This window comes from Trichosurus vulpecula, chromosome 4 (genome assembly GCF_011100635.1).
Source record: "Trichosurus vulpecula isolate mTriVul1 chromosome 4, mTriVul1.pri, whole genome shotgun sequence".
Taxonomy (NCBI): Eukaryota; Metazoa; Chordata; class Mammalia; order Diprotodontia; family Phalangeridae; genus Trichosurus; species Trichosurus vulpecula.
The window spans coordinates 44,130,870-44,143,413 of record NC_050576.1 but is presented as its reverse complement, the minus strand read 5'-3'; the positions used below and the strand labels follow the sequence as shown (position 1 = coordinate 44,143,413).

The 12,544-nt window shown below is 36.9% G+C and overlaps 1 protein-coding gene across 1 annotated transcript in view; it reads right to left on the bottom strand.

Moving 5' to 3' along the window:
- COL24A1 (collagen type XXIV alpha 1 chain) overlaps window positions 1-12,544 on the bottom strand; it is a 378,533-nt gene that overhangs the window by 51,585 nt on the left and 314,404 nt on the right. The window contains exons 51-52 of the mRNA XM_036755470.1: window positions 8,096-8,149; window positions 6,147-6,254 (exon numbers count right to left, since the gene is read on the bottom strand). Coding sequence (XP_036611365.1) covers window positions 6,147-6,254; window positions 8,096-8,149 — 162 coding nt within the window. The remainder of the gene's footprint in view (window positions 1-6,146; window positions 6,255-8,095; window positions 8,150-12,544) is intronic.

Genomic DNA, 12,544 nt, shown 5'->3' with positions numbered 1-12,544 from the left:
TTTGCAGGGAAATGTTGTTTTCCTTTTCATTAATGATTGAGATGGTACGCATGTGAAAAAGGAGTCCAGCTCAATGAAAACAGCATGGTAGACTCATTTACTACAGATGTGCTAAGTTGACGGCTCAGACTTAAAACACTCACTTGTGAGGAAGGAAATACACACCAGGCAATAGCGATCCTACTCAATGTCACCCTTCAGTTGCATTCATCTGATGTTGTAAAAAGATTAAAATAACAAGGGGATCATGCCAGGGATGCTTTAACTTTGTTGGCTTCATCTAAAAGGGGCAGAACATTGTTTAGGAAAATCAAGCAGTTGCATAAGGCTAGAAACCCAAGAATAAATATTTTTCTCAGTGGAAAAACTCAGCAGGGTGTTTAAAGGTAAGCCAAGAAACACTGTGGTACCATGCTTTAAAAAATGAACTAATGGAACAGTGCCCTTACCCAGCCACATGTATTCCAGGGAACTTGGTTTCAGTTATAGACTTTCTTTAACCTCCTGTTTATCTGTACTTTCTTTACTCTAGAAGCTTCAGGGTATCATTCTGAGAAAATTGAGTTTCTTTTAAGCCTTGTTCAGCTACCTAATTCCAATTGGGCTACAGAGTAATTTTTAAATGCCCTTTCAGGCTGAAATACAGGGTTTTCTAAAAGTCTTAGTGTAGCTTTATGCCTAATAATATGATTAATATTATTAATTTATAATAATTGATATTATTAGTGATAATAGCTAACATTTAAATAGTGCTTCCTATGCGTCAGGCACTGTGCTAAGTCCTTTACAATTATTATTTCATTTGTGCTTAAAATTTGTATCTTATTGTACTTCGTAGTATAAAGAGAACCGCCTCCAGAAAAGAAATTCTCTATTCACAAAGATCAACAGTTCACTTAGGGCTTGGGTTCAGATCAAACTCCCCAAGAAAACATTTCATGAATCTTTTGTTCTGCTGCATGCAAACACATCAGTATTCAGAGCAACTCAATGTGCTACTAATCCTGAGTGCAAAGTTAATCCAGCTGGCTATATAAAAATGTTAACAGTAGTAGGAGATACCATGACCTGACAGTTAATTGCTCATTAATAAACCTTCCAGACAAGGGTCAACTTAAGGATCCCATAAGGAAGTTAGTGCAAATACACATTTTATGGTCAGTAATTTCAGGCTCCTTCTTTACTAAAGTCAATGAATTTATTGTTCAAAGCATCTGTAAAAGGATGTATTGCCCAGAATTTGTCATAAAAGAAAACAAATGTTTGGTGGTCAGTAGTAGGGCTAAAGAATAGTTGAGGAACGGAATGTTTTGTGCTGTCAGTCACAGGTTTGAGCCAACTTAAGCCTGATGTTCAATCCGTCTCTTCAGTTGAAAAATTCAGATTAATTACTATCAGTTTTTCCTATTACAAAGGCATTTATTTCCAGGATTCCTTTCAATAGCAGCTTTCCCCAAATTTAAACATTTCTAGGTTATTAACTCATTGCCTTGATAATGAGCAAAGAAATTTAGAGTTGTTTTAGGAGTTACTGCCATGGAAAGGTCAATCAGCTTAGGCATCTCTGAAATGATACAGTGCATTGCCTTCAATATTTATTCAGGTGATATTGAATAAGAGACTATTGTAAGTCAATGGGAAAATACTAGTTGGTTTGTAAGAATTAAATTTTTGAAAATAACTTAAGATCTTATCTACTTATTTGTGGGATAAGTACCTGTGGTTTGTAAAAAATTCTACACGATATTCTTAATAGACTGGCAGAGAATTACACAAATCAGAGGATCAGTGTGGTACAGTAGCAAGACTATTGGCTTTGGAACACAAGAACTAGGTTTAAATGTTGGCATTGCTATTCATTACCCCTGTGGCTTTGATCAAGTCACTCCAACCCTTAATTTCCTCATCTATAAAATGAGGATGCTGGGAAATATAATCTTCAAGGTCCCTTCTAGGTTCAAAGTGCTGACTCCTGTCTATGGTACTTTCATGTCTGATAGAACAGCAGTTCACTTTCTGACGGAGATAGCTTAAGTGACTTGGCTGTGATCATGTAGCCAGTATGTGTCTGGAACAGGATTCAAACCCAAGCCTTCCTCTGACTATCTAAGGCCAACCTTCTCTATACTCTCACCTGGGTCCCGAGTTGACTTAATTAGAAGCAGAATGAAGCAAAACACAAGCCTGGCTACCATTCAGGGTTGACCACCTTGCCATCTTTTCTGTTTTCAGAACAGGTCATAATTAGGATTAAGGTTAAGTGATTCTTCCCTATAGGATGATATTGTTATGTGAAGTAGTTGAGATTGGTTCTGATACATAATATGGGTTTCTCTGAAGGCAGGGTGATGAGTTCCTCTGTGTCCTGTCTTCTCAGTCTTAGCTATAGCATGTGGTAACTGAGGACACAGGTGGACTTAATTGTCTTTTCTCAGGTTTGTTACATTCTCGTCTGTTCTGAGTTTAGCTCAAGAAGTTTGGTTTGCTCTCCTTGACAAAGCCAATCCAAGAGTAACCTTCCAGCTTCGATGTGCCTCCAGAAGAGCCTCAGTCTCCTAAATACCATATATTTCAGCACCTTCCTGAGTATTTTTCTCTGAGCCATAAATCACTGTCTGATTATCTCTTTTTTATAAACTGCTGGGTTCCTGAGGATGGATCCAGGGTCGTTAGGGCAGTTCTGGTGATGGATCCTGCTAGGAGCTAGCATCTGACAATGAGTTGCCACATAGCTGCTTTTATGCAAGAGCAAATGTTTTAGATTTCATAAGCCAACTCAATGTTCTCTCTACTTAGAAATTTTTGATCCTTCTTGTGGGAGCCTCTAGGTATCATCTACAGCCAAGAAGAAGCTGTTTGTCACATTGAACTTTTGAATGACCTAATGTGGTAAGTAATTTACTACCCTGATGTGTAGCCAATGTTCTGATGAGTATCCCATATACCAAATAACTGAAATTCTTCTTCAGCACATAAAATGCATGTAAATACACCATGCTGGTTTCTATTGTGCATATCTGGAATGTACTGTCTGTATCCCAGTTGGAATATGCACCATTTCCTATTCCTAGTAAAGAAATGTATTTATTTGCTATTACTAATATTTATAATTCACCATTCGGTTTCATGAACTAGTATTCAACAACTACATGAACCATTTCCCTACTTGTCCAACAACAAGAAAGCACAATGATTCTGGGAAGACTGGGATTTCTCTTATTTCACCCATTCAAACCATAGAAAAGAAACTACACAAGCCTAAACATAGTAATACATAAGAAAACGGCCTGACTCTAAGATCACCCACCAGACATTTTAATTGAGTACATAGTCTGGGTCCATTTTGGCTCCTATTCAAAGGGACTTAATTATAAGAAATGTCCAAACAACCATGTTTAAAGATGGTTTCATTCTAATGTGGTCCAATTGCATGGGACCTGAAGACAAGTTATTGAGGTGTTTTAAGGTATCTGTTACTTCCATTGCGTCTCCTTTTGTGTGCAGCATTTCAAGTGAAAGTCTTTTAAAAATAATATTAGCATTATAGACAGTAGCAATTTCCTACACATGGATTGCAAAGAGAATGAAAAATATATAAAGACTAGTAAAAACTATCAGAATAGGGACCCTGTTGGAATCTGATTCTGCAGCATTTACATCTAGAATATTCCAATTATTTCAACTCACTTCTTCAGGCAAATTAAGCAATTCAACACAGGGAAAAAAGAAAATTCCTTTAGAGTTTGAAGTTAACTCTAGAAGTTTTGAGCAATATTAGGTACCCAATAGATTTGCTTACTTCCTGACTAAAATAACAAATAACCATCTAAATATAACCATCTGGAATAGAGCACAAAATCTCATAGTTGGAAAGGACCTGAGAGGCCATGTAGGTCTTCCTATATCTATACAGAGAACCCCTTCCTTGATAACTGCCCCAAGAAATGGTTATCCAGCCTCTGCTTGAAGAGTTGTAGTGGAAGAAGTCCACCTCCCCAAATTATTTCATTATACATTTGGATAGCTTTGAAGGTTTTCCCCTTACATTTAATTAAAATATTCCTCGCTTCAATTTTCAACCATTGTTCTTACTTTAGTTCTCTGTAGCCAAGCAGAAAAATCTAATCCTTCTCTTACTTGACAGATCCTCAAATAATTGAAGGGAATTATCATGGTGCCCTCTGCCAACTCCTTCCCTGCCCTGCCCTGCCCCCATCTGCCATCAAGTCTTCCCTTCTCCAGGGTAAACATCCTGATTTTTTAAGAGATCCTTTTATGACATGATCTCAAGGTCCCTAGTTATCTTTTTAACCTTCCTCTGTATACTTACCAGATTATCAATGTCTTTTGAAAAACATGATGCCAAGAACTGGGTATAACATTCTAGAACAGGAGACCTATCTTCTCCTATGTTCTAGCTGTTATGTCTCTCTTGATATAGACTAGAACGATATTAGATATTTTTTGGCTGCCACATCACATATTGACTCACCTGAGTTTGTAGGCCACTAAATTTTTCAAAGCTTTTAAACTATTCCATAGCCACACTGCTCTATGCCCTTCCCATCTTGTGGGACAGGGTCAAGGGAGAAAATTGAATAAAGGGGGATAGGATAGGATGGAGAGAAATATAGTTAGTCTTTCACAACATGGCTATTATGGAAGTGTTTTGCATAATGATATATGTGTGGCCTATGTTGAATTGCTTGCCTTCTCAAGGAGGGTGGGTAGGGAGGGAAGAAGGCAGAGAATTTGGAACTCATTCTGAAAACAAATGTTAAAAAAGTTGTTTTTACATGCAACTGGGAAATAAGATATACAGGCAATGGGGTATAGAAATCTATCTTGCCTTACAAGAAAGTAAGGGGAAAGGGGATAAGGTGGGAAGGGAGTGGGGTGACAGAAGGGAGGACAGACTGGGGAAAGGGGCAATCAGAATATATGCCATCTTGGGATGGGGGGAGGGTAGAAATGGGGAGAAAATTTGTAACTCCAAATCTTGTGGAAATCAATGTTGAAAACTAAAAATATTAAATAATAAAAAATAAATTTAAAAATTTAAAAATAAATAAAAAATCCAATAATAAAAACAAGAAAAATAACAGCATGTATGAAGCACTTTATAGTTTATAAAAAATTTTTAAATTTCAATTCAAGTATAAGACTTTACATTCACCTTAATCTAATTTCATATTACTATCTTTGGTCTGTCATTATAACCTGCTAAGCTCTTTTTGATTTGAACTCTGAATCCGGTACATTTGCTATCCTGCCAAGTTTTGCATTATCTATAAAATTTATGTCATAAAATTTGAAAAGCATGCCATCTATGCTTTTGTCCAAGCCACTGATAAAATGTACAATTAAGAGCCAAGGACAGATTCCCCGGGCATTCCACTGGAGGCCTTCCTTCTAGTTTGACATTGAACCACAAACTAAGAAGAGGTAGCAAGAGTAACAATTTGCATACTCATCAGGAAAATTCCAAGAAATTAACAGGGAAGTAGGACAAAACCAGAAAGCTTATGGAAATGGTATGATTACTGGTTTTTGCTAAAAACAAATGTACATGAAATATTATACTAGTTGGAATACAGAAAGGAAAATGCTGGGAAGAAAGAAGGAAGCTATGTTATTATACCAAAATTGAATGAACACTGAGGAAATCTTTGCACAGTCCTTGAACAGTACCAAAACTATGAAAATTAAAGGAAAATGATTTTTGGCAGAACTCATTTTGAATTTTTGCCCCAAACCAAAGTGTTCCATAAATAGTCCAAGTAGATAAAGCCCAACACAGCCAGGTTGAGTTGCCCCTTAATTTGTTATTTTAGCATTCTGACTGAAATTTTTATATGGGCCGAATGGCTTAAATTATTTACATGGGAGGTGGGGGATTATGTGTGGGGGGATTATATAGTAGTATATCCAGGATAATGTTCTCTCTGACCTTCTCTAGAAATTAACTTGACATCACCCCAGACAGATGTCCAGAAATAACTATTAAAAGATTGATTAGTTTAATCTGAGATATTGCCAAAGCAAAGAAATATAGATAATGTGTTCATGTTTTAGTAATGGAGCCCTTGTACATAAATTTTAATAATTTTTAAAAAAAATGACAAAGTGATAGCTAAATGACTCACAGGAAGTCCTGGTCTTCCCGGTAGCCCAACTTTTCCAGAGTTTCCAAGGATGCCTTCTGCTCCATGGTATCCTGGCTCACCTTTTTGTCCTGGTGGGCCCATGAGTCCCTTGACAAATCAAATAATTACAGAGGTTATTTATAGACATAGTACAAATGCCTAGATGCCCATATTCAATATTCATTGATGAGTGGAGTTTATAGGAGCAGATCTGTCCCACAACAAATCCCAAACCTTCCCAGAGAGCTAGCAATGAATTGGAAAATTATGTAATGAATCTAAAATATCAAGTTTCCATCATGAGGTTTTCCTAATTAAGAAATATTATGCTAATTACCAATTTTATTTAACACTTTCAGCTTTGATACTACTTGTCTGATAAATCTACTTGTGCCAAGTCCATGTTTTAACTGCCTGTGGAGGACATAATGGCTCCATGTTACAATTGAGCCAGGACATCTGTCAAGAGGCTTTCTTCCCCCATTCCTAGAAAAATCTTTCATCTCTAACCTTCAGGATCTTTCTCTTCTATGAAAGCTTCCCTGGTTGTCTCAGTCAGAATCATTCTTTCCTTCCTCAATTTTTCTTAGACCTCTTTGGGATCTTTCCTTTGTGTTCCTCCCCATGTCCTTATATCATATGTATCTGTGTATACATTGGACTCTCACCCTCCTGCCCACTATCCAAAGTAATGGAAGCTCTTCGAGTCAGGAACTATGACATGTTTATCTTTATATCTTCAGCATCTAGCACAGTACTTCAGAAATACATCTTCATCTTCAGAAATGATTCCTTGTGGTGGTGTTCCTATAATCCTTGGAAATTAGAAATCAGGCCTTTTTCTTGCTGTCCTTTTGGATCAGACAAATTGAAAGACTAAGGGAATGGCCTATCAATGCCAGTATCTCTCTGTAGTTCTATCTAATATAGCCTATGCTTTTTGGATCTAAGTTTATTCTTCTTTGCTTAAATACTTTCCTACAAATCTTTTCAAAGGACAATCTTCGGCTACATCTAGCCTTTGGCTAGGTCAGATGGGTAGGAAGTCTTTACTGAGCCAGTCAATACACATCTGTTTGGCCAGCTGAGGTTATTGGCGGTTAATGTGAAAATCATCTTTGCCTTGTGAGGGAAGGAAATGGAAGGAATTTATGTCCTAGCCCACTCTGTCTTATTTTCTGGGGAAACAAGAAGTTGAGACCTCAGATTCAAAATCCATCTTGTGTCTCCAGCATGTTATTATTAGACACTTTTGTTATTTAGTACCATGAAGAAATCTCTGTTCTTGACTCCTTGCCCCCACCTCAACCCCTCCCCTAACCTGGCCATAGTTCTAAGTTCTTTGCTTTGTGGGCAGAGTAAGGACAAAGCACTTGTGTATCCTAGACAAGGTTCAAAAATTGTGCCCTTGCGTATTATTGTCCTTCCCTGCGCAAACACACAAGATGACTTAATACAAAATAAATGAGTATGTGCTAGAGAGCAGACTTTTCTAACATATAGAATGTATTCACTTACAAAAAAAGTTTTATTTAAAAATTAGTCATCCTGCCCTTTGCTGTATTACTCCCTAGAAGGTTTCTACCTTTCCCAACCCTGGTCCTTGTTCTGCTCCAAATGATGCTTCCTATAGGCTTTCTGTCATTTAGCTAATGAATCTCCTCTAGTTCGTATATCACATAGTTCTAAGGTGAGTTAATCTTCAGGTGACAACTGAGGCCCTGGGATTATGGTCTCTGTGTTCAAAGGTCAAGCTTCCATTTTCAAAGAGAGACCATCTTTCTAGGCTGGGAGGTCATTGAGTGAGCCCTCTGGATTTTGACCTCATACTTTCCCCACATTACAATTATATAAGGGATTGCTACAGTTGTTATTAAATTTTTCTGCTATTCTGAAGTCATCAACTTTATTTGGAAACAAGAGAGCAACGAGAGAGACTTGCTACTTACAGGAATCCCAGGTTTCCCAGATGGACCAGGTGCTCCTTTCTTCCCTTTTGGACCCTAAAAATGTCAAGCAGAAATATCAGTTGGTTAAAATAAGGATAATTGATCAAAAGCTTTGAAGAGCTCTGCACAGGGCTTCAGGAGATTTAGGTTCTCTTCTCAACTCTACTCCTAACTACCAGGGACAAGTCACTTCCTGTCTGGGACTCAGTTTCCTCATCTATAAACTAAAAGAATTGGATTGGATGATCACTGAGGTCTCTTCTGATTCTGACATTCTATGATACTAAGAAATTCAGTTGAAAGGAAATTGAACAGATTATTTCACTTGCACAATTTCATCCTGGATTTCTTTCGAATTCTTAGCTTTAGCCTCCAAAAGTAAATGAATGTTTTGCCCTTTTCCATTTCTTTTTTTCTAACATTCAACAATTAAAGAAGAAGATCTTCATTATCCATAGAACTCTTTCCTTCTTTTTGAATGGTGGGAGGCTTCTAATTAAAATGGTTTCAGCAGCAGCTGGTCTGTCAGGATAGCAAAGGACTTGGTCTACCCTCCCAAAGCATGCCACCGTTCTGATGACATTCTTGTGATTTTAAAAAGAAAAATGTGGGCTACGTGGCTATTTCAATGGTATTTCTCAGGACACTTGTCAGAAGCACTCAGGACAATCCTAGGGTGGCGGGGAGTACACTACACTAGGAATGAAGAAACTTGGGTTCGAGCCCAGTCCTCTCATTCTATAAATAACCTTGTCTCTTTGGCTAGTCATTTTATTTGACCACATCAAGCTTCAGTCTACCGATCTTGAAGGCCCCTTTTTTTGCTCTGAGTTTTATGATTCTGAACGATTGCAAATACATTCACAAAGGGATGATCGATAAATCCCAAGAAAAGTAAGCAGTGATTACAAAGAGCTGGCATTGCTTCGTCAATAATAATAACGACAATAGCTAGTATTAATGTAACACTTTAAGACTTAAAAAATGCTTTACATATATCATCTCATCCAATCCTCATAACCCCATCAAGAAAGGAAGGAAAGAAAGCATTCAAGTGTCTCCGATGTGCCAAGCACTGTGCTAAACACTTTACAGATATGATCACAACCACCCTGGGAGGTAAATGCTATTATCATTCCTGTTTTACAGAGGAGGAAGCAGGCAGACAGAGGTTTTACCTTGCCCATGATCAAACAGCTGTTTGGTAAATAAGTGTCTGAGATGGGACTTGAACTTGTGTCTTTTCTGACTCCAAGTCCAGAGTTCTACCCATTCTATTAATGAATTCATTTGACAACAGGTTGTTCCAGATGAACCTCACTTCCATTTTTTTGTACATTGTTATTAAACTGGCAGATCAGGGGAATAATGTCAACATAGCTTACTTAGATTTTAGTGAAGCATTTGGGAAAAGCAAAACTGGTTAAATATAAAATACTATATTTGGACTCAAAAATCATACTCAAGTACAGGATATGGAAGGCATGGCTACCTAGGAGTGCATGTGGGGGAAAAGATTTGAGGGTTTTAGTGGACTACAAGCTCAAAGAGTGCCTGGCACATAGAAGGTACTTAATAAGTGCTTGTTTATTGCTTCCTTCCATGCTTTTGTTTTGCAAAAGGTCAAAGAGGTAGTAAATGATGAACCCAGATATACTGAGTCGAAATCCTGTGCTTTGTCTCCCTCCACAGCCCATCTTTTAAAATAAGTAGTAAGTGGTGCAGTAGATAGAGTGTTGGGCCTAAAGTCAGGAGGACCTGAGTTCAAATCTGACCTCATACACTTATTAGCTGTGTGACCTTGGACAAGTCACTTAACCCGGTTTGCCTCAGTTGCCTGAGCTGGAGAGGGAAATGGCAAGCTGCTCCAGTATCTCTGCCAAGAAAACCCCAAATTGAGTCACAAAGAGTCAGACATGACTGAAAAATGACTCAATGACAACTGAGGAACAAATCAGCTAGGAAAGAAGACATAGTAATGCTAACTATGGTTTTAAAACTACACACTCTCTAAAACACAATAACAATAGCTCATATTTGTATAGTATTTTATAGTTTTTACAATTATTTTCTCACAATTCTCTCAGGAAATGCAAGCTTTATCATTGATCATTTTTCATGTAAGAAAGCATTGAGAGTTAAGTATATTATATATATAAGAACAAATAGAGCTTGAGCTGGAATCCATGGTTTCTGCCTCTATGCAATTCTCTTCCCCATTAACTAAGCTAACAGCTGACCTTGATTAAACTAAATTAAAATTTCATCCTTGGTAGAATGGGTCTATTTGCCATTTGACTTCAGATCCAGTAAAATGAGAAGATTTATTGCTATATGGACTGTTAGAAGATGATTGATTGGGTCGCTGTCACCGGAAATATATAAGGTATTGCTCAACTAATACAAAAAATTAAAATAACCTTCACTTAAAACCTCCTATGCTCCTTTTAAATTGCTTTCTTCATGTTATTTTATTAAAAGTAGAACACTCCATGAATCAAGGGGTACCTCTTTATTTTCTCACAAATATTATAATTGATAATAAATATGTGTACAGAATTGTACTTACTTTACCTAGCTAATGAAAAAATCATTATAGGTCATGGCTCATATAAAAAACAGTCAAGCTTAAAGTCATACTTTTAAAGTGGGGCTTCACCAATTTATTGTAATGCCACTTCTCTGTGCTTAAAGCAGTCTTATTGTTTTGAATCCCTCAGATAATATTTACGTGCCTTTTTATCCCTTACTCCTTTTTCCTCTGGTTGGTTTTAAAGGAGAACTGTAATAATAGTTCACATTTATCTAGTACTTCTGGATTTATGTGGTAGTCTTCCTTTGGCAACTTCCCAAGGTTGGTAGATGGCAATTCTGTTGTCTCAATTATGTATTAGTTCTATCAGACTTCCTGAGGGAAGCTATAATAAAATCAAACACGAATTAAGAAACATCACAACAAGCTTTCTGTTTTAACTAATGAATTTCTGCTTCCTCAAATCCTTTTTTTTAAGGGAAAAAAAGGCAGGGCACAAATCGTTAAAAATCACTTATTAAATGTAGAGTTTTGGTTTCAGGGAAACCATTGAATTTTGATTCTCTTTCCAAATGTATCAATCTTACAGCTGGTTTTGAATTGCTCTCATTCTTCCTTCTCAGATATTCACATACTAAGTGATAACTCAAGGAGTGATCTCTCTGAGTAGAATGAATAATTATTTTTACTTATATTCAAATTTACAACAAAAAAATCTTAGCAAACTTGGTTACAACAATGAAAATCAGAATACCTGGGGTTAGTATTTTGGTTCAAACACTGACTGTTACCTTGGGTAAGTCACTGAAACACTTTATACTTCAGTTTTATAACATGTAAATAAAGGGAGGAGGGGGTACAACAGTAAATTTCCTTCCTTGCTTAGTCCCTTCAGTCATGTCTGATACAGTGACCCCATTTGGGGTTTTCTTGGCAAAGATACTGGAGAGGCTTGTTGTTGATTCAGTGATCCCATTTGGGGTTTTCTTGGTAAAGATACTGGAAAGGCATGTTGTTTCCTTCTCCAGTTCATTTTACAGATGAGGAAACTGAGGCAAACAGGGTTAAGTGACTTGCCTAGGGTCTTACATCTAGTAAATGTCTGAAGCCAAATTTGAACTCAGGAAGATACATCTTCCTGACTCCAAGTCTGGCACTCTATCCACTGTGCCACCAAGCTACCCTAGCTTTAAAATTATATTATTCTTTAAAAAATTGAAACTTTATGAGGTGAAAACCATGAGCATAATGGAGCAGACCTAATTCTTACTAGGTCAGGGTTCATCAGGTCATTGTAGTTCCATGTACTTAATCTGAGAGTGGGCAGGCCTCTATAAATGAGTCAGTCACTCAACAAACATTGATTAAGAATCTACTGTGGGCCATGAACAGTATATTAGCAATTCATTATAACAAATAAGTACTGCTTGTTCCATTTAAAATTTTAATAGCATTTGGAACTACATACACAGGAAGAAAAAAATTATCTAGAGGATTGGGGAAAGCCATCTACTAAGTAGAAAGAGAAAACCTCTTAGTAACATACAGAATGCCATTAGAACAGAGGCATTCATTCAAGCTTTGAGAGATTGGTTATAGCTGATGTTTGGCAGCTTGTGGTCTCATTTTTCTCCCATTACATTGATGTGGGTTTCATATTTCCAAGTACTTATTTTAAAGAGCAATAGATGCGATACACATTCATGGCTAAGATCCAATTCAAAATCTGTGTAAATCTACAAGGATTGTATGTCCATTTATACACATCACTTCATTAAAATGAAGTCAACCCCAAAGAGCTAAGGCTGAGTGTTTTTCCAGGAAGAGTATGTTAAGTGGGTTTTTATTTGATGGATAAACATGAATATTATTTAAGCCATTTCATAGAAGGAATAGGTTTTTTTTCTAAAGAGATT